A 23830-nucleotide genomic window follows, 5' to 3' on the forward strand; every position below is an offset into this window, starting at 1 on the left:
TGCTGGGCCCAGGCCTCACCTCAGGAGCAGGCACTTCCTCCTCTGGTTCTGTAAATAAAGCAAAAAATAGGAATTAGCTTTGGTATTGTTTTTTGCATATTTTTTTATGTTTTTGTGCTTGTTTTTTTTATAAAATGAAAATCTTACCTTCTCTACCACGTGGAGTGGCAAAGTCGGGCATGTCAGTATCCATATTGGATACGCCAACTACCTCCTCTTCCTCAATACACCCCTGAGCCATCTCTTCCAAAGAAGTTAATGTGAGGGACTCAGGGTGGAACCACCACCTGTCCCGAAGGCATGGTCCGCCCTATTTGCTAGCTTCCTCTTCAGCCGATACTTGAAGTCCGTCCAACTGTTATGTATAGAAATTTAATTTAGTTTCCAAAATAGTTACATTTTACACTTCATTTTGTAAACCACATTCATACTATCAATTCCGTACCATCTTCGCACCTCTCAATTGGTTCGGTGCCTGTTCCCAGCCAGATTCACAGTCCTGCCTATCTCGTCCCATAACTGTTCCTTTTGTGTAGCCCCCATATTTCTTGGTGCATGGACAATATTGTCCATGCACATTGTAACCAAGACCTCCAACTCCTTCCTCGTGATGGTGGCTGCCTCTGCCTCGCCCTTTGTTGGCTGGTGCCAGCCTCCTCCTCAGTCTGGTCAGCATGTTGATGTTCTCCACCTACTCAATGTAAATTTGTTGTTTAGTTTGTGAAAAATCTGTAATTCAGATTGTCATTTGTTTTAGTGTCAACTGCAAACATTGTTAATGTAACTTACTTAATTGAGGTGTGCTCTGGGTTTCATGCTCCACCGAATCCATGTTTTTTTTTGTTTTAAAGCATGACTACTACTGTTGGTTTGTGGTCTATTTATAGATGCAAATGCATCATGGTTGCGTACGCATCATTAACCAATCCACACCTTTGAAAGATTAAATTAATTTTCAAAAGCGGGATTTGGAACCCTATGTATGGTGCACCTGTTTGGGCCATTACTTGTGCATTATTGGTGGTTGTTGGCTGGTGTATGTTGGAGTGTTGGCACTTGTTGTCTTTACAGTCTGGTAAGTACTTCAGAGTCCTGCATGCATCTGTATTTTGTTTATGGACCTTACCTGTCATGTTTTCCATGAAATGTTTGTTTTTTGTTTCAAATGCTTTGGTTTTTTTTCTTTGCTTTCCTTTCTTTAGTTATTTGCCTATATATTTATTTGACTGAGTTGTCACATCTCCTTTGGATTTGTCCCTGGTAAGTACTTCAGAGTCCTGCATGCATCTGTATTTTGGTTTTGGACCTTACCTGTCATGTTTTTTTTGTTTTGTTTTTTAAATTTATTTGTTTGTGTTTTTTTAGGATGAAGTAGGTTTTTTTTTATACTTGTCTACTTAATGTAATGCTTTGAATTTTTTTAACAAGTTTTTTTTTTTCTGATTACAAACCAAAAACATGGAATCCAAGATGTCCCTTCCCAACCCTGTAAGAATCTGCATCATTCTGCCTAAATTATGTTTTCATATCATCTTGTTTTGGGTCATTATCAGTAATTTTTTTATTTTTTAACACACATTTCAGAGAGCCATGGGCGAGTTGATTGTCACACTGCTCTCACACCCCTACCTACCTGATCATCCTCCTAGGCGTAGGCTTAGGAGGCGTGCAAGGTCACAGATATTTCGAACACGGGTCAACCTTTTTGTAATGCCAGATGATGTTGTGTTAACTGCCTATCACCTCCCATTCAGCATTATCCTAGACACTCTCTCAATAATAGAGAGTGATCTTGAAAGTCAAATTGACATTCCAACATCAATACCACCACTAACACAGTTTATGTCGGTGTTACATTTCTGCGCCTCAGGGTCCATCCAGACCACTGTGGGTTTGGTGGCTGGCATTTTGCAGCTGACGATATTGAAATGAACCTCTATATACCCCTGCCTGTACCTTCTAAAATCCTACCTATAAACCTCTAAGGATGACGCCAATTTGCATATGCAGTCATACAGTAAATAAAAGACTCCAGACTTGGAACGTGTGGTTCCGAAGCACAAAGTATTATTCAAGTAAAAAGTACAGTCAGTTACACGCTATTGATCCATACACAATTAGACGCAAAGAAATTATACAGACCCCAAGTACAGTATACATATGCAGCGCATTCTGTTCAAGATGTTAGGTATCAGCAAGAAACCCCTCGTCCCTCAGCGTTCAACAAGAAGACTAAGAACCCAGTGTTTGAACACACATATTTATACCCCCCCAGAATAGACAGGACAATAGAGAAGTTTCTTGCTTTTGCCATTGGTTCCCAGGGGGGAAGCATCTGTTACAGAGCGTTTAACAGGCTGGTTCAAATAGACTCACCCAGCCTCTAACAGCTGGTGGTCTCTGCCCACCCCCATGCTGCATCCTAACAGTTGTTCATAAAATATACATCTTGTTGCTTGTAATCTCTGTGGTCCATAAGTTGAGAATGCATGATGCAAACTCCACACCGATAGTACCGGAATTCTGTTGAAAGAGTACGCATCAGTACAAAACCAAACACGGGTCTCTTAGCATGTATAAAACCTTAGTTATCAAATATCTTTATTTCACAGCATTTAAACTAACTGAACCAACTTAAATCTTATACTTTAAAGCTCATTAAACCAGTTATGTGGATATGTAATGTGTGAGTATGCGGGGTGTGATGTAAAGACTCTAGTTAACTTGGGGCAGATGCATGCGTCTTAATGTATGTATGAGAAATGGTGCACTTAACACTTACTAAGTGAACACCTAGCAGTGTGGATTGCTGAACATGATAGTTCCACATGCCCCCTGTCTCAGTAGCCCTCACCTTTCCCGTGTTTAAAGGAAAAGCTCTTTTGTTCTTCCAGTCTCTTGTGTGAATGCAAATAGCCCAGCTACAAGAGACAGACCTAAGATAACACTCTAGTCTTTGAAGTCATTTCATTGCAAGAAGCTTGCTAATGTAAGGTGTGTATTCGAGCCAGGCCACCTGTAGTGAGAACAGACACTATCCAGGAAGCTTATCTTCACAAGCTAGTTGTCACATGGCCATTTGCTCTATTCATCTAATGCAATCCAATTTTGACATACTGTAAAGCCATTTCTGAAATATATCCTTTATAATATGAAAAGTCATGAAATAGGCTTTTGGTGAATCGCCGTAATTTATGGCGATGGTCACAGATGCATTCGCATGATGCTAATAGTATTATCGCCACATGTACTAAATTGCGAGTTTATCTAAAATTGCACTTAGGCGGCCATTTCGCAAAATGGCGTCGCTGCGATTCAATTTTAAACTGATCTTGTCTCAGCCAATAATCCAGTTTCAACAGTCCACCCATTGATAGCGAACAACATGCTATCACAATCTGCTATTAGAATTTAATTTAGGCTTACAGTTACATATTATTTCGTGTTATTATGGGATGGCACAAGGTGGTTCTTAATCCATCAATAATGTGTCTCTGGTTTGGGACATAAAACTACTATTATACGCACAATGCAGATCTTGGAAGATCATGTGAAAGGTGTGGGGATGCACCAGTCTTATAAAAGCAGTCTTGAAGGGGAATTTAGACTTTACATTATCTGAGGTGTTTTAAAAATAACATTTCAATAATACATTTTTATGCATGGCTAAATATAATACATTAAATGATGGTGTTTCCTAGCTCAGGTTTGTAATGCAGTTCTGTATTTACCTTCGGCATTCATACTGGCCACCATCATAATTTCATTCTTTCATTTTACTCTATTTTTACATTTTCCACACTTCAACACAATAGGAACACACTGGACACATACCGGTATGCCAATTATTATGATGACAATCAGTATAAGGATTAAGAATTTACCTATGCTGGCGATTACTTCCTGGACCTATTCTCCTAGACCTGAGAACCATTTCACTGGGTTCAGCCATGAAACCTATCCTTCTATCTTTTCCCCTACTTCAGCCACTGAAGCATTATGGTTCTTACAAAACTCCCATTTTAGCTGCAGAATTTCATCCATCCTCCGGTCTATCACCTCCTTAGGGTCGCTGGTATCCTTGGTGACATAGGTGCAACATTTTACTCCAAATTGGGTGGCTAACGTTACGCAATACCCTCCAGTAACAGCAGTTAAATAATTTAACACTAGCCTGTGTTGCACCAGATCTTTCTCATACGCTTGCAATTCTCTCCCTGTATACCTGAATGTGTCATCGTACATCTCGGTGATATTATCTATCAATTTAGCAAGTTCCTGAATATATCTAAAATTTAATGTACCCCGAGCAATTCTGGTGGGATCCAGTGCGACTAAAACTTGAAAGCCAGTTGTCTCACTAATTAACTGAGTGGCTTTATGCACGTCACCAGGTATCATATTTCTTTTGCCTCTATGTTCATATTGCGTGTGAAGATATGGTGATGGTATGATTTAATGTATACTAAGCATTTCAACATGTGTGAGGGTCATAACGTCTGGAAGTATTCTTCCCAAATAACATAACAATTACAATACTAAAATAGGTCAGACACTCCCCTGATTGGCATTGCACTCCTCCTGACTCCACTCCATCAGCACTGCCATCAGCTCCCATTTCCTCAATCGGTCCTCCATCACAGGCACTGAGTATCCCCAAACAGATCATCACGACAAAAACTCTGGAAAGAAAAAGAACTAGGATGACCACAGCAGACCACTCCATTGCTGGAAGCACTGATCTACACATTTCTTTAGCTCAGATATCTCACCGTCACCTTTTTAATCCTTCTGGCACAAGCTCGCAATTGACAGGTCCACGTTATCGGCCTTGTCTCCGCCTTGTATCTCCACCGGTTGGTTAACCTCCCTATAGTGAGTGGGATGGACCCACGTACCTTCCTCAGCCACCCTTTGAGGATGTGGTATCGTCAGATACGGACCTTTCCACTGATCAGTCAAACAACCTGAGCTAAAAACAATTTGGATCATAACAAATTCTCCAGGTTTGACACTATGACAGTTTGCATTAGACATGTTAGTTAATAATACTTTCAATTTCGGTTATTCTCATTCATCTTCGTGAGACCCTGCACAGTAACCTCATTATCATATTTTCACATGAGGCTGCCTGTTTGAACAGTATCTCAAAGGGGGGCAAATAAAGGAAAAGACAGTCTGGGATAATCTTAGTGTTGTTACCCATAACCTTACACATGTTCTTGGAAATGTCACCTGTAAAATAAGTCCCCCTATCATTTTTAATAATTCTAGGGATATAGTATCTGCATACAGGATCCTGCAATTAAATCTTGTTATTAATAGCTACTGCTCTAAATAATGCTTGGACCACTGGGTTGGATAGTATTCCGAGTAGTCAACCTCAGCCTGGCATGGCTGCCGTTTATCCTTAGCAACCTTGTGTCCTATGAGTGGGAGATAAAGCACAACAGTTTAATATCATTTAAACATGACCTAAAATACAACAATAAATCGTCCACATTTTACATTAGAATAGATACATTGGCAGATTGAAAAGATTGTAAACAGTCATATAAGGCCTGGGAGAAGATACTGGGGTTGCCTATGAACCCATGGGAAACCCGTGTTCATGTGTGGTGTTCTTTACTTTGCAGTACTTATGTGTCCCGCTTGTTTGCAGGTTAAACATGTTTTTGAGCGGGGTGGATGAAAAGATTGTTGTGGGATTTGAGCAAGAGGGAAAGGTGGTGGGTATGGGTAAGGATATGGAGGATAAGGGTATGGTGGGAGGTATGAAGTTTGTCGGTAGTATGAGGCCTGTGGTTGTGTGTGATATGTGGGGTAAGGATGTGTTTGCTGTGGTGTGGGATTGGTAAGGACGTGTAATTGTTCAGGTGTAAGTGTGTGTATAGGTGCAGGTGTTTTGGTTGGCTGTGATGTTATTGTCATCCAGAGCTTGGATACCGACAGCCATTAGTTTTTCGCTCTGGGTCTCTCTCTTCTTTGTGATATTTTTATCATGTTCTATGGCAGACTCTATGAGGTTATCTATTGTGACTCCCCTCCAGCCAGGTTGTGAGGTCTGAACCCGAGTCTTTAAGTCGTCTTTCAGACCGTCCATGAGTACCGTGACTATCATTCCCCTGTGGTGAGTGCTGTCTTTAATATCTTCTATCCCAGTGTACTGGGTGATAGCCTGCAGAGCCCGATCGCAATAATCCTCTGCAGATTTACTCTCCTTTTGCTTAATGGTGAAAATTTTGTTCCAGTTAACTACTACTGGAAAATATATACCCAATTGAGTTATAATGCGGGAAATGTTACCTTGGTTTACTTGGTCTGTTAAGGGAACGTCGCCATCCAATACACAATCTGTGATAAATTCTGTCACGTCGATATTGCGTGGCAGACAGGCCCTTAACACCACACGCCAATCTTTATTAGTTGGCTCATGAGAACTACCCAAATTTCTCAAAAATCTTTGACATTTGTCTAGTTCCTTTTTTGGATCGGGGAAATCATTTATGATGGAGTTTAGTTCTGCTCTTGTCCAGGGACAATGCATTACTACTTCCCTCGTGGGCACTACACCGTTCGCATCTGCATTTCCTTTCGGAACAGTTATCGTCCGAATGGGATGCAGGCCGGTAGCGCTGCTACCTCTGACCTGGTTAGCTAGATGAGGGTTTAATCTGCTGCTGCTACGTATGGTATTAACAACTTCCTCTATGGGTGCAGAGGGTGTTAACACTTCCCTTGTTGTTACCGATGGAGATGGCGGCACCACCCGTGATTGTGGTGATGCAGCATCTATCATTTGCACAGCATGGGAAATGGCAGACATTACAATAGGCTCATCATCCACATCATAAACATTTTCTTTATGGTTGCTTAAGAGAGGGTACAAATTGCTTGTTACATTTTTATGGGTATTTTTGGTAACTGTACTTGCACCTCCATCCACATAAGGTGGGGGAGGTGAGCGTTAACTACTGGCAATACTCTCCACAATGCTACCTTGCCGCACGTGCGTGCCATTTTGCGGCTCGCCCGTATTGCAATTTAATGTCGCGGATGTATTTTCTGGCAATGCGCTTGCGACGCTAGTTTGCGTCGCTTGCACATTTTTAAGCCACGCATCCCCTTCATGCTGCCACAATTTTAAACATTCACAATATTTGACCTTTTTCTCTCGGGAGCGCATCAAACTGATGTGATCCCGGACATTATCTAATACATCCTTATCAAAACTACCATTTCTGGGAAACGGTCTAACACTCTTCATCGTCATTTTAAACCATACATCACAATACCTTATTGCATAAGTACCGTACTTAGTATGCATAATACGACGGGCCGATCCAATCGGAGCTTTCATTAGCAGCACATCATCGTATAACATCTCTACTGTTTGCGCGGCTCCCATTCTGAGACAAAATCCTACGCTTTTCAATAAATATTTAAACTGGTGAAAGACAATCTAGATACTCTCACTTACCTACGGAAGAAATTTGTAGATGCCCCCGCTCACATACGGAAGAATTTCTAGATGCCCCCGCTCACCTACGGAAGAAATTTCTAGATGCCCCCGCTCACCTATTATCTCTCAGCTCACAATCACACCTAGTGCGGCTCAACTACAATGCTCAAATAACCCAACCTTATTATTGAACACTGCAGTCACACTGAGAGCCGGTCCCTACCAAAAATAACAAACCATACACCTGCTCTGTGTACTGAACGGTGAGCTGCTTACCGAGCGTCTAGACTAACCCTTGCACCTAGCCCTTAAGGATCATACGATACCCTTAACTGTCCAACACATACTCACTGTTACACACTTTTTCCTGCGCAGAAAAATACACGTTAACCCAGATATTGCTAACAATTGAAAAATGTAAACCTCAACGGCTTTGTTTAAACACCATGGCAGCACAACCGGAAGTACGTATACGCTATTGTGCGAGCAGTCACATACAAAATAATGCGACTACCACACAACCGTATAATGACTTTTTAGCTGCGTACGCAAAAGTGCGTCTTTTACTGTGCGCAAAACTGCGACTCAGCCGCGTACTCAATACTGCGGCACCCCTTTTAAACATTAGATTCTATCAACAAAGGAAAACAAACTTTTTCCTTTCTTGTCCCTGGATTCTAGTCAGCTTCCTTAGCTCACACGAAAATGGATAGCGATTTTTCAGCACAAAGCGGTTGCAGGAAAACCCTGCATGTGGCCACTCCACCCTTTGCTGAGATATCGATAGCCATATGTGCCGTGTGAGTAGGTAAGTGACTTCACTCAATGAGCCCCCATCTGACGATATTGAAATGAACCTCTATATACCCCTGCCTGTACCTTCTAAAATCCTACCTATAAACCTCTAAGGATGACGCCAATTTGCGTATGCAGTCATACAGTAAATAAAGGACTCCAGACTTGGAACGTGTGGTTCCGAAGCACAAGTATTATTCAAGTAAAAAGTACAGTCAGTTACACACTATTGATCCATACACAATTAGACGCAAAGGAATTATACAGACCCCAAGTACAGTATACATACGCAGCGCATTCTGGTCAAGATGTTAGGTATCAGCAAGAAACCCCTCGTCTCTCAGCGTTCAACAAGAAGACTAAGAACCCAGTGTTTGAGCACACATATTTATACCCCCCCAGAATAGACAGGACAATAGAGAAGTTTCTTGCTTTTGCCATTGGTTCCCAGGGGGGAAGCATCTGTTACAGAGCGTTTAACAGGCTGGTTCAAATAGACTCACCCAGCCTCTAACAGCTGGTGGTCTCTGCCCACCCCCATGCTGCATCCTAACAGTTGTTCATAAAATATACATTTTGTTGCTTGTAGTCTGTGCGGTCCATAAGTTGAGAATGCATGATGCGATCTCCACACCGATAGTACCGGAATTCTGTTGAAAGAGTATGCATCAGTACGAAACCAAACACGGCTCTCTTAGCATGTATAAAACCTTAGTTTTCAAATATATTTATTTCACAGCATTTAAACAAACTGAACCAACTTAAATCTTATACTTTAAAACTCATTAAACCTGTTATGTGGATATGTAATGTGTGAGTATGCGGGGTGTGATGTAAAGACTCTAGTTAACTTGGGGCAGATGTGCACGTATTAATGTGTGTATGAGAAATGGTGCACTTAACACTTACTAAGTGAACACCTAGCAGTGTGGATTGCTGAGCATGATAGTTCCACATGCCCCCTGTCTCAGTAGCCCTCACCTTTCCCATGTTCAAAGGGAAAGCTCTTTTGTTCTCCCAGTGTCTTGTGTGAATGCAAATAGCCCAGCTACAAGAGACAGACCTAAGATAACACTCTAGTCTTTGAATTCATTTCATTGCAAGAAGCTTGCTAATGTAAGGTGTGTATTCGAGCCAGGCCACCTGTAGTGAGAACAGACGCTATCCAGGAAGCTTATCTACACAAGCTGGTTGTCATGTGGCCATTTGCTCTATTCATCTAATGCAATCCAATTTTGACATACTGTAAAGTCATTTCTGAAATATATCCTTTATAATACGTAAAGTCATGAAATAGGCTTTTGGTGAATCGCCGTAACTTATGGCGATGGTCACAGATGCATTCGCATGATGCTAATAGTATTATCGCCACATGTACTAAAGTGTGAGTTTATCTAAAATGGCGTCGCTGCGATCCAATTTTAAACTGACATGTCTCAGCCAATAATCCAGTTTCGACACAGCCATCATTTTCGCGGATCCTGAGGTGTGTCCTTGCTGCTTTTTTAAGCATATTGGGCAATTTATTAGTATGCCTTTGGATATGGAAGCCCTTGGTGTGGTCAAGCAGCAGTTTAGGGACATTGCTGTCTTCCTACACATCATAGGGGTAGTGGATGATACTCACAGCACTTCCGCCTCCTGCTTTGCATGAACACATCTACAGAAACTGCAAACATTACCATTCTTTGAATGTGATGATGCTATGTGATGCCTCCCTCCAGATCCTGTCCCTGAATACCAAATTTCCTGGAAGTGCACATAATGCTTTTGTTATACAGCATTCAGGGATTCGGCGTAAATTATCTACACTGCAAGCTGGTGATGCGTGGATTCTGGGTAAGTGAAATATGTGTATGTGTTGGCCAAATGCAGTTAATGTTAATGCAATTTACAAGTTTAGTTTTCTTTTTTTTTTGCTGCAGGAGACAGTGGTTATCCTTGCACACCCTGGCTGCTGACTCCTTATTTGGCCCCCACACCAGGGCCACAAACACAATATAATGCCACATTTACTGCCACCAGGCAGGTGATGGAGCGCTGTATTGGCCTTTTAAAGGCCGATTCAGATGCCTTCACCACTCTGGTGGCCAACTAATATATTCGCCGGATATGGTTTCGAGGATCGTGGTCCTGTGTGGGATATTTCATAACATCGCCATAAGGAGATGAGTACCAATGCAGCCAAAGGATGCCTTGCCAGAAGATGGCCCCCATGAGGTAGGTGGTGTGAGATGGTCCGGGGGGGCCATACGTGATGCTATTGTTGCTCGTTATTTCAAGGATTTTTTTTAGTTAAATTTAAGCAAATCTATGTTTGACTTTGGCATTGATGCCATGTATGTTACTAATTTTATCTTTTTTTCCTTTCTCCCTACAACATTTTTGATGCCTAAAAAATATGAACAACACATTGACAATACCTTTGTTTTGTGGATTCTGCACAAAATTGCTTTTGGTGGATTCTACCAACATGTGAATCTACAGTCGAGTTGATAGTCCCATTACTTTTGACCCCTTAAAAAGTGGGAGGAACATATAGAAACCGTTGTAATTCCTACACCGTTCACCTGATTTGGATGTAATTACCCTCAAATTAAATCTGAAAGTCTGCAGTTAAAGCACATATTGTTTGTTTCATTTCAAAGCCATTGTGGTGGTGAGTAGAGGCCAAAATATGAAAATTCTGTCAATGTCCCAATATTTATGGACCTGACTGTACATCTTCAAATAGTTCTTGATTGTTGAGTGGGTAACCTTTCTTTGTGTTTTTTCATTGACAACTTTGACTTTATGTGTACCTTTTTTGTTGTTTTGGCCTATTTATTTGGCAAATAAAATGTTTCATTTATACATTCCAAACCTTGTATCTTTGTAGTGTAAAGGGAATCAATAGGAACACCTCTTAATCAATTGGTAATTGTCGGGATTGTTTGTTATAATATGGATTTTGGTATGGTCCAAAGTGTGTTTTGTGCCTATATAGGCATTTGTTTTGAGTCTTAAAGAACACTAAACTTAAATTCCCCAGATTTAAACCAGCTTAAGGAACATATGGTAGATTTTTTATTGCAAAACCCCATATTTTGGTTTATTTGCTTTAAGCCAACCATTTTTTATGATTTTACCTTTAACAAAATGGCAGCTTTAAGCAAAATTTCAAAATGCTTGTTAGCCTAACTTTAACCCAAACAATGCCAAGCCAGGAAGACATTGATATTTGAATGTATGTGTTAATGTGTATATTGTAAAGTATGTGAATAGCCACAAAAAAAACACAAACATTTTGAACCCTTGATTATACACTTTTGTCCATAAAAATCAGGAGACTATAGTAATTCCATCCAAAAAATATATTTGTAACAAAGGGGAAGCAATACAAACAGGTAAAATAAATAAAAAAAACTCATGACTGCTCCAAAGTAGCCAGAATGCATTAATAATAATAATAATTTTATTTATATAGCGCTTTTCTCCTAAAGGACTCAAAGTGCTTTACATTTACAGTACAAAATACAAAATAAGCTTAAACAAGGGACATTAGTGAAATGCTTGGGTGAATAGGTGAGTCTTGAGTCTATTTTTGAAGGATTCTAGAGTGGAGGCATCTCGAACTGTGTGGAGAAGTGAGTTCCAAAAGGTTGGAGCCACAAAACTGAAAGCTCGACCCCCAGACGAATTCCGTGAGATTCTAGGTACTGTTAATAGTCCTTCGTCAATGGATCGCAGTAATCGAGTGGGACAGTAAGGAATCAGAAGCTGTTTCAGGTACCCTGGGCCATGGTCATGAAGGGCTTTGTAAGTTATTAATCCAATCTTGAAAGAAATTCGCCATCTGACAGGCAGCCAGTGAAGGGAGTAGAGAATGGGTGTTATGTGGCTGGAACGGGGCTGGTTGGTTAATAGCCTGGCAGCTGCATTTTGTACTATCTGCAAACGGTGTAATTCTTTTGCTTGGAGACCGAGGTAGAGGGCGTTGCAGTAGTCTAGGCGTGATGATATAAATGCATGTATGACTTTAGGCAGATCTTCTGAGGGAATTAAGTGCTTGATTCTGGCTATGTTCCCCAGATGAAAGAATGAGGATTTGATTGTGGCTGATACCTGAAGGTAGCATCCGCGCATGCAGGGGGGGTTTCTGAGTACCTACAACCCCCCCCTGGCCGCCGCTCCATCGCCGCGCAGCTAAACAACATTTTATTTATTTCTATTAAAAGGAGCTGCCGGAGTTCTCTTACACTGGCTGTGGCTGGAGCTGGGCTGGCTGACTGTAGGGGGAGCTGCTGCGGAAGCGCGCAGCTCCTCCTAGGAAGGATGGGGCATTGACTGCAAGAGGGCCAGGCTGAGCTGCCGCTGGGTGACTGCATTCCCGGTGCTTTCTCCTGTACCTGGAGCCCAGGTGAAGTCATGTGGGGGTTCCGCTGGCGGGGGGTTACTGCCAGCATGCACGGAAGGGGGGGAGTTGCCAGTGGGGGTGTTGTTATGTTTTTTTTGTGAAAGAGGTGTGTATGTATGTGTGTCAGTGTCTGTGTTGGTGCGTGTGTCTATGTGTAGTCTTTGCAAGTGTCTGTCTAGGTTAGTGTGTGTGTGTGTGTCTGTGTCATTGTGTGTGAGATGCCAAACTCTGTCCATCATCCAAATATATATATATATATATATATATATATATATATATCCACAGTTCTGCTGACACTCTGAACAACACTGTGGCAACTTGATCCTGTGCCAGAATCCAATATCATACACTCCCAAAAAACAAACAGCGCTAAGACACTGGTGTAAAGAACAATAGATTTTATTGTAAAAAAAACAACAGTTTGTATGGTCCTGACGACAAGCTATTGTTCCTTACACCAGTGTCCTAGTGCCGTTTGTTTTTTGGAGGTATATATATATTAGGGATGTGCAGGCTCGGTTCTACTCGGTTCCGTTCGTTTTTTTTTACCGAATCTTATTGGCTATCCAAAACTCGTGACAGCTGAAACCCAATAAGATTCGGTAAAAAAAAACGAACGGAACCGAGTAGAACCGAGCCTGCACATCCCTAATATATATATATATATATATATATATATATTATTAATGGCTAGATTTTTTTTTTTCATATTTGGAAACCCCTCAAATTCCTGCGTTTGCCATTGGGCAGACATCCAGGTGGCCCAAAAACTGCCGGGCCAAGCGTATTTCCTGGATCAGGCCAGCATTCACCATCTGTGGTTCTGTAGAGAATAAATGATTGTTAAATTATTTTAAAACTTGCTCTAGCTGAAAAACACATTGTAATGTATTATAGGACCAAAAAAGTGAGGGACAATGAATGTGAGGCCTAACCTAAACAAACAAAAAGTAACACACATGCCTGTGTCAATTTGGATTATCTTTGATGGACTAAACAGGGTCAGAGGTTTCAGCACATTGTAGTAAGGTTTTGTGGCTGGCAAAATCAACACCATAATACTTTGCTTTTTAAAAAAAAAAAAAAAAACGCCACAAACAACCAAAAACCAAACTACACACATTCCCATTATCATGCCAACAAATAAGACAAAATTGAAGAAGCTTGGTTTACAAGTTGGCCTAAACCAAGTCCAAAAAACTACATTTAGCCAAAGCAACACATTTTGAAACCCTTTTAAAAAACATAAATAAAAAAATTTGAGAACAGCATTTGTGCCCACACCTACAATTCAAATGGCATTCTCCATACAAAAACATGATCTAAAGTCACATGGCCTCATGAGAAAGGGCCAGGTAACTGAGTGTAGCCCACTATCTGATGTTTATTCAATAAAAGATTGAAAAATTGGTAGTGTGGGGAAAGGGAGGGTTTTTGCAGAGTTTCGTGTGGTTCCGGAATGGGGCGTTGTCTACGCCGCACTCTCCTTCTCCGCTGTTGTCCTAAATAAATTAAAAAGTTTGCATTAACTTATTGTATATTTGAACATTTCCAAGGTAGACAACAAGAAAATAACATACAGCAACAATAAATAAATAGTGTTTACAAATGTCATACAAAAAACATTATGACATATTGACAAAAAAAAAAAGGCCCATACTGGACACTAGCACCAACATACAAGACTGCTTACTACCATATTTACAACACACTATTAATCAATAAAAAGACTTACGCTGGTGAATATGCGCCCGTAAATTTGCCAGAAGTGCAGGAGAGTGTCTCCGCAAGTCTGACCACCGTCGTTCCAATTGGGCAACACTCCTCCGAAACTCAACAAGACGGAGGCGACGACGCACCCTCCGCGTACGCCTGTCGTTTGACGATATTGGGTATGGGGGGGTCTAGGGTATATAAACGGCGGTCCATGACTTCGACCATAATGGCCAGCTCATGCCGTGTGAAGTCTGACGCTCTCATGATGGCAATGGCATATTTTACAGTAAACACAAAATAGACATGGCTCTAATGCAAAATTATTGGCTAATTTATTTTCATAGTTCACATAGGCTCACTTCAATTGGCCAATGCATTAAGCATGTGACATAAATAATAATTAATATTGTCATATGTGATTGGCTCTAGGCATTTATGTGCAAATGCAAAGTAAAGAGGGCAAAATACCAATACTTTAAAAAATTAAAGACTTGGGAACAAGCACTTAACAACATAAAAATATTATGAAGCAATAAAGAAACCTTTAAAAATGAATACACAAAAACGAAGGGTTTAACATTTAATTAAAAATACATAGGAAAATGACATCTGAACAATAAAGTTTATTGACAAATTGAAAACACAAAAAAAACACCACAAAACCACTTAAACACAATAATTACATAAATGACAAGCAATTAACAAATGCTGGTAGAAAAACCATCGATAAATGACATGTCTGCCAAGCCAAAACACATGCGTGCGCAACCATCACAAACAAATAAACAAACAACGAGTGACTCGTTCGCTAGCTTTTGTCGCTCGCTAGCTAGAGGAGGGACAATTGTTCAGGAATGGGCGTCACATTGGTTGCGGGCGACCGGCTGTGCGAGTGCATCCATTTTGATTTTCTTAATCGCTTGGCGTACGAGCGAGCGGCCGCTTGCGAGAGACTCTGAATGAGGTCCTTAGTCTCTTACTTCCTCCCCAATGGCGACGACACGCCTCCATTTTGGGAAACGGAGGCCATCACCACTGCCCCCTCCTCCTCAGCATGCACTGCTGAATAAAGCCCTGTATCTGCAAATTCTCACATATATGTTCGCCGATATTTACCTAGGAGGTAAACATGATCACCAATTAGCACATTAGCATATGATTTTCAATAAGTTTTGTTCTATTTATTCTAGATTGTATTATTGATTGTATGAAGTGTGCCCCTGCATAGAGGAGAACATCTTCTTTCTTTATTCTCTCTCTCTTTATGATTGCCTTAGGTATTTGCTCCTAGGGGGCACCCTCATTAATATTTTAACTACTGCATATTATTATCCTTCCAGTGTGAATACTATATAGCCTTCCTCAATGTGGTGTATCATCATCCTTTTGCCCATTTAAACACTACAAAGTTCAAATCTAGGCAAAAACCTAAACCTGGTCAAACTACACCACCATGCCAAATTTGGTGGAGCTAGGTACAAAACTCTGGCCGTCCATAAAGGACAGACAGAGAGACACACTTTCTTCCTTATTATGTAGATATCAGTCACTACATCTGTATTTTTGCATCTCCATGAATTTATAATTATCAAGTAATGGAGATGTGCAGAAGAATTTGGCATACAGCTTTAAACATTTATAGATAAGTTTATAGCACAATGTAACATTTGTTTCATGATTTGCATTTATTTCAGACATTTAATGAAAATTACCCCAGGCATACAATTAATTCACAACAGAAGGGCCAGGTATAAAACAGTCCATTTCTAAAAAAAATTTTTGGTCACATTAAGGGCTTGATTCAGTAAGGATCGCTATTGAGATCATGCATAACTTAATGCAAAACCATTAGTAACATCGTTTACCATCGCAGCCTCGCGCACACTTGCACAAGCTCTGACCATACTCAGGAATTGCTAACCTCATCACACACAGTGAGTACACAAGCTGCGTATGGCATCGCAGGGCTAATTTATGCACGCCCCTGTAATAGAGTTCAAATTCATTGGCACACCTGTGTTTCACCAACCACCCCCCTATCACCCCCCCCAAACGGTACTTCCTGATAATCACTCTGCAATGGGTCTGCGTAGTCATTGTGATCACAGTCCTGAGTGCAGTGGAGTGTTCGCACACTGCAATGGATACGCATGCGCAGATTACAATAATTGGCCGATTGCATGCATAATCACAATAGCAATACTTGCTGAATCAAGCCCTATGCCCGGAACGTAAAAAGACGTTAGAGCCAGTGAACCGAGGGACAAAAAACAGTCTGGAAGAAACAACCAAATTTTTCAAATAGCACATGAACCAAGCTTCATTGAAGGTCTGATTCAGAGGTGGCCGCAGTTGCATTCACAACTGTTATTTCGGATGCAGCGGACTTGCGAAAATGTGCTAATGACTCAGCCGCTACATTATGTACAGAGGTGGTGATTCAGTAGTGCACGGAATTGCAAAGCTGCACGCAAGCAACTTTGGAATTCCGTCCTTGCAAATATGCAAATGCAGCAAGAGGTGTCTGACACCCCCTGCTGCATTTTCGATCCCAGCACTGCGACCGAGGTCGCAGGCTAGGATAACCATCATGACCATCGGTCGCGATGGTGGACGGCGCTGGGCCACCGGCCAGCTGAGTAAGCCTCAGCTTACGCAGGCTGGCCGGCTTGCAAGGTCAGGGAACTTTGTCCGTGGACGCAGCCCCTGGCCTTGCCATTTCCAGAAAATAAGGCCCCCATTTCCGGGAACACCAACTGTCCCCGGCCCGCACCGCCCCTTAAATGTCTCTGCCTCTCAATCAGACAGAGGCATAGCACATGAGCAAAATGGGTCCGGCGCATGCAGAGTCCCAATAATTGGGAATCTGCGTTCAGCATTGCACATACGTGCTAGGCTGAATCAGGCCCAGAGATGCCCACCATTGGCGTCTCAGATCCATTGCTTACGTACAAAAGACGCAACTTCGGTCCCATCATCGAACTTCTGAGCAACCCAATGGTGTCTCATAATGTCTCATAATGTCCGTCTCAACTAAGACCCTGGGACCTCTCCAGCTGCGAATGAATTTGCAGTGGCTGATTAGGAGATGCCCAGAAAATGGTGAGGACAAGCCTGTATTTTTGTAGCCTTCCCCCCCGTTACCTCTCCCAAATCCTCACTGCATCTGCCATCGCTAATAAATCGCTACGCATGCGTAGTGCGGCTGTGACACATGTGCAGTGGCAAAAAAATGCTCCACAGTGTCCGACATCGACATTGCGTCCACCACTGGACTGATACCTACTGAGTCAAGTAGGTATCAGTGTTACCAATTGTAGTCACATATTCGTCTACTTTGAGGAGTTCCGTTCAGCATATCCATGTTCCCAACCACTGCCACATGGATAATAGTTACCCCCCCACAAAAAAAATCAACATTCTGATGGGAACTTTTTTTAAATCAGTGTCATGTCTAATAACACATTCCATAATCATCCCCACAGGGATAAATAAGCATATAAGCATCCCTTTGTTATTACATGAAGAACAAAGATAATCACAGAATTATATGCTACTGTTATATAGCATTTTTTATAATGCCTTATGCATTGCAGCAAATGGCAGTAGCCAAATACAATTTATTTCTGTTCAGAGCTTTGGCTAGCACACTATGGGGTATATACAATTACCCGCGGGACTTCTCCCGCGAGTAATTGGGGCTCGAAAGTCCCGCGGTGCGGGGTTAAGCTATTCAATAAAATAGCTTTTTTCCCACGCCGGTAAATGTGCCCTCGCTCGTGGGAACACAGTTTCCGCGAGAAGTGCGGAAACAGTGTGTTTTTCTGACGCGCGCAAGGCCGACAAGGGCGGCTTCGTGCAGCTGTTACCTCGCACCTACATGAGGTGCGAGGTAAAGCATGACAGCGGGGGACTTGCGCGCGGGGTCTCGTGGACACCCGCGCGTGGAGTCCCCATTAATTGACTCACCACCAGCGCAACAATTAGTCGCGGGGTAAACCCCGCGGCTAATTGTATATACCCCTATGCATACCAGTCTAATTTAGTGCATCCTTTTTGCAGCATGCATCACCATATTGTAATTGCACTTTGCGTGTAGCACTAATTTAGAACAGTGAATAAATATATGTACATAACACACGGAGGGCCTGATTCAGACCCGGTCGCAAGCGCTGTGCGCTCACAACCGGGTCGATGGTGGGCCAGTGCGCATGCGCATGACGGAGCCGGCTCCGTCGTGCGCATGCGCGAGACCCGGATAGCGACGGGCACTCCATTGCTCCGGGTCTCGCAACAAAGGGAGCGAGCTGTCGATGTTGAGTGACAGCTCGCCCCCTTTGGTGGGTGGGCCAGGGGAGTGGGCTGCCCAAACGGAGGCGTTCCCATGTGAACGCCTCCGTTTGGGGGGCGGCCCCACTGACATCACGAGTGATGTCAGTGGGAGAGATGTTGGCTCTGTTAGAGCCGAAATCTCTCTGGGGCTTGCGGCAACGAGACCCTACCACAAGGGTCTCATCGCAAGCCCGATGGTCACGATGATCTTGACCATCGCGACCATCCTCCTGGCTGCTCGCTATAGCTGTGGGTGGTCACCCACAGCTATGCAAGCGGCCAGGAGGCCGTTCTAAAAAAAAAAAAAGACTGGCTCTGATTCAGAGCGAGCGCTCTGTCAGAGCGACCGGCTCTGAATCAGGCCCTGAGGGTCTCATTCAGACCCGCTCGCGAGCGCAGGACGCTCGCAAGCGGGTCGATGTTACCCAAATGCGCATGCGCACGACAGGCTGCTCCGTCGTGCGCATGCACGAGACCCGGCGAGCGACGGGGAAGCCGTCGCTCGGGGTCTCACTACAAAGGGGGCGTGCTGTCGATGGTGAGTGACAGCACGCCCCCTTTGGTGGGCGTGCCGAGGCGTGGCTGCCCAGACGGAGGCGTTCCCATGGGAACGCCTACCGTCTGGGTCCGGCCCCACTGACATCACTAGTGATGTCAGTGGGAGTGATTTTGGCTCTGATAGAGCCAAAATCACTCCAGGGCTTGCGGCAGCGAGACCCTACCACAGGGTCTCGTCGCAAGCCCGATGGTCGCGATGGTCTTGACCATCGCGACCATCATCATGGACGCTCGCATAAGCTGTGGGTGGTAACCCACAGCTATGCGAGCGTCCAAAAGGCCCCTCCAAATTTAACTAGGACGGCCCTGATTTAGAGCGAGCACTCTGGTCAGAGCATCCGGCTCTGAATCAGGCCCTGAGTGTATCTGTCCATGGGCCTGATTCACTACCGATCGCAACTGCAATTACGCACGCAGACGGCCGATTGTTGCGTTCTGTGCATGCATATGCATCGCAGTGCACGTGTGCGTAGGTCTCTTTGCAATCGGACTGCAATCGCGGTGACTACACAGACCCATCGCAGAGTGATTGACAGGAAGTGAGTGTTTGGGGGTGGTGATGGTTGGGTGGCGAAAACGAAACACAGGTGTGTCAGAGCGTTTGAACGCTGCTACAGGGGCGTACATAAATTAGGCACTGCGATGCCATACGCAGCTTGGACTTTCACTGCGTCAGCAAATTCTGAGTAAGCTCAGTCAATTGTGCGTGAGGCTCTGATGGTACTCAATGTTACCGATGGTTTTTGCTGTCTTGATTAGTATTACGGATGTGTGTAAGGTGAAGTGGGCGTCCTTATGTTAGGCTGCGACGGCATTGCGATAGCAATCATTAGCATATTTTCGCAGTGAGACTGTGTGCGTAATCGCGGCTGCAATCGCAGTTGCGATCCGTAATGAATCATGTTCCATCTACTCTTGTTTTTCAAATACAACCTGCCGATACTTACCGACTTTTGTGAAATCTTTTCAGGGAGCAGCCGGAGAGGAGCTGCTGCTCTAAGATTCGGGGGGTGGGGCCAGACTATAGCCGTCATTAGGCCCCACCATTACAGGAAAAGCCTGCGGTTTGCGGTTTCCTTGAGGAGGGGTCAGGGGTAAATGGCAAGTTTCACCTCATTTAGCCTCTTCCCCTACCTACAGAACCACAATTTTCTCGGAAAATCTCCCCATCCTGCCCTATACAGTAGGAGGTTTGCTGGATGCGGGAGATCTTCCTACTCTTTCAGGGGTGCGGGGGGGGGGGGGTTACACGAAAGAACGGGTGGCTTCCGCGACACCCGGGAGAGTAGGCAAGTATGAATCTGCCTTCTTCTCTACTGCTATTTATTGCATGAGAGTGCACTTTGGGCCTGATTCAGAGCCGGACACTCTGACCAGAGCGCTCGCTCTGATTCAGGGCCCTCCTACCTAAAAATGGAGCGGCCTCTTGGACGCTCGCATACCTGCGGTAGGGTCTCGTGGCCGCAAGCCCTGTAGTGATTTTGGCTCTATCAGAGCCAAAATCACTCCCACTGACATCACTACTGATGTCAGTGGGGCCGGCTCCAGACGGAAGGAACGCCTCCGTCTCCGCCTCTTTGGGAACGCCTCCGTCTGGCAACCACGCCCCTGGCACGCCCACTAAAGGGGGCGTGCTGTCAGTCACCATCGACAGCACGCCCCCTTTAGTGTGAGACCCATAACGATGGCTTGGCCGTCGTTATTCGGGTCTCGCGCATGCGCACGACGGAGCTCCCTCCATCGTGCGCATGCGCATTTGGGTACCATCGACCCGCTTGCGAGCATCCTGCGCTCGCGAGCGGGTCTGAATGAGACCCTTAAGCCCATGTAATTTTGTAAACATGTAATCCATTGCATGCATGCACATAAAGTCTACAATGTCGCCAGGAATAGTAATGTTACTATGAAAGAGCAAAGACTGTGAAAATATTTTTTTCCTGGCTATAAAGCATTTGTACTGAGTTGTCCTACACTTTTAATATAAAGAGTATTTCTTCAATTTAAGCATTTTACTAGCAGTTTAATCTCACACGCAGGGCCAGACTGGGACTAAAAAGAGGCCCTGGCATTTAAAGTACATAGGTCCACTGCGCATCAGCATCTGGCTCCTGGCTTAGACTTCTCCCCTTACTATTCCGGACTCCTCCCACTTCTTAGTCTATGCTCTTACAAATATAATTAATATTAGTGTCAAATCCTGACACTGGGTATCCTCAGTTAGAAGTCTAAGAGCCGGGGGGTTTGGGTTAGCAGAAAGCAGCAAATGCGGTGGCTGTATATATGTCATCCTCATAGGCCAAACCCAGGTGTTGGTGAGACCTGACCTGAGGTGCGGAGTCTAACCCACCTGGTGGTCTTCACCAGTGACCCCTCCAATTGGGATTTCGGTTTCGCCGCACCAAGTGAGTAGGTTGCGGCCCTCAGGCCAGGTACCTGGGAATAGCGAGGAGAACAACACTGGAGAAGAGACTAGAAAGCTTCACTGGAGAAGAACACTGAAGAATGAATTCTGCAAATGTGATTGGTGATTAAGAGGAGGAGATGCGTACACCGGCTGGCACTTTCAATAGTACTGGAGCCTTGTACGCAGTTTTGCCCTTTGGGTTATACGGAGGATCAGTATGCAGGTATGCACCATAGGTAGTACGGAGGATCTGGACGCAGGTGTGCACTGTGGGCAGTACAGAGGATCCAGGCGCAGGTATGCGCTATGAGCAGTACAGAGGATCTGGAAGCAGGTGTGCACCGTGAACAGTACAGAGGATCCAGATGCAGGTATGCGTTGTGAACAGTACAGAGAATCCATACGCAGGTATGCACTGTAGAATATACTGGAGACTCTGCTCTGAAGGTCAGTTCACTGATAGAGGAGGACACTAGAGAATGTCACAGGGAATCAGTACACAAACTGCAGAAATCACTAGAGAGATCCAGACGCAGATTTGCTCTGAGAGAGAATACTGGAGTCGATCACTAGGAACGAGCACAACGAGGAGCCTGGGACACTGCCACAGCAAAAACTCACTGTAGTATCAAAGTTGTACAGGCAACTTTCTGTTCTTGGAGTCCAGCTATATACCCTTATGTAGTTGGTCATTGAAGAAAGCCATCAGCTGAGTGACCGCTGGACTACCATTGGAGGAAGGTCCAGTTAGGTGATACAGACAACATGGCTATGCCCATGACCACAGCCATGGGAAAACTGCGCAATGAAGCATTGCATAGAAGGAGAATACTCAGCGCACCACCTGCCGCTGCACCTGTCGTCTGACTGTATGAAAGATCAGGGGAAGCCGGCGCCACGGTGAGTAGTGGCCGATCTAAGGCCGCATCCTGACAGTACCTGCCCCCTTTCAGGGTGGACGCTGAACACTTAGAAGGTTTATCAGGAAATTTCCTATGGAAAGCACGGATAAGCTGTGGAGCATGCACATCAGAGGCTTTGATCCATGCCTGTTCCTCTGGGCCATAGCCTTTCCAGTCGATCAGGTACTGGAGATGACCCAAGCGATGTCGAGAATCAAAAATTTGCTTTACGTCGAATTCGACTCCATGGTGAGTATGAACTTGCATAGTCTTAGGTGGAGCATGTTGAAACCGATTGAGGGTCAATGGTCGAAGTAACAAAACATATAGGGAATTAGGTATTATCAAATGAGGAGGTAGATCCAATTTATAAGATACTGGATTAATAACTCTCAGAATCCAATAATGCCCGATGAAACGTGGACAGAATTTCATGCTAGGAACTTTCGGCCTTAGGTTCCTAGTAAAGAGCCAGACTTTGTCACCGGCTTCTAAAATAGGAACCGCCAGACATCTCCGATCGGAATGTTTTTGTAATTACTGGAAGTTTTCTTTAAGAAGAGTGAATCTTCTTCCAAATGTTAGAGAAAGAGTCCAATAGGCTAGAAACTGCAGGCACTTCTATGGGTGGTAAAGCTTGGAATTCAGGGACTCTAGGTTGCCTGCCGAACACAGGAAAGAATGGTGTGGAGTTTGAAGAGGTATAATACCTGTAATTATGGGCGAATTCTGCCCAAGGCAGCAAGTTATACCAATCATCCTGGGAAAAAGACACAAACAATCTAAGGAAGGTCTCAAGTTCCTGGTTAACTCTTTCTGTCTGCCCATTAGTTTGTGGATGGTAGGCAGATGAAAACTTTAGTTTGACACCACAGGATGAGCAGAGGGCCCGCCAGAATCTCGCTACAAATTGGACCCCTCAATCAGATACGATTTCTGTAGGCAGACCGTGCAAGCGGAAAATTTCACGTAAGAAAACTTTGGCCAGTTGAGGTGCTGAAGGAAGACCAACTAGAGGAATAGTGTGCCATTATGGAAAAGCAATCCACCACTACCAAAATAGTACTGTATCCCTTAGAGGTAGGTAAGTCAGTAACGAAGTCCATGGACAAGTGAGACCATGGCCTGGTTGAATTAGGTAGTGGTTGTAGAGGACCATCTGTCTTTTTACTAATGGACTTGTGCTGGGTGCACTTAACACAGGAGGCAATGAAGTCACTGAGTAAGAGCCACCAGTAAGAGCGCTGGAGTAATTTCAGAGTCTT

General features: G+C 43.8%; 1 protein-coding gene across 1 annotated transcript; it reads right to left on the reverse strand.

Moving 5' to 3' along the window:
- Nucleotides 1-255: 255 nt before the first annotated feature.
- On the reverse strand, nt 256-22832 carry LOC148516668 (chromobox protein homolog 5-like). The gene is made up of 2 exons (XM_088479737.1): nt 22603-22832; nt 256-355 (listed from the first exon to the last, which is right to left on the reverse strand). The coding sequence occupies exons 1-2, from the start codon at nt 22830-22832 to the stop codon at nt 256-258; spliced, it is 330 nt and encodes a 109-aa protein (XP_088335863.1).
- Between the last annotated feature and the right edge of the window lie 998 nt (nt 22833-23830).

Source organism: Taudactylus pleione, unplaced genomic scaffold, assembly GCF_031769625.1.
Source record: "Taudactylus pleione unplaced genomic scaffold, aTauple2 ptg000244l, whole genome shotgun sequence".
Lineage (NCBI taxonomy): Eukaryota > Metazoa > Chordata > Amphibia > Anura > Myobatrachidae > Taudactylus > Taudactylus pleione.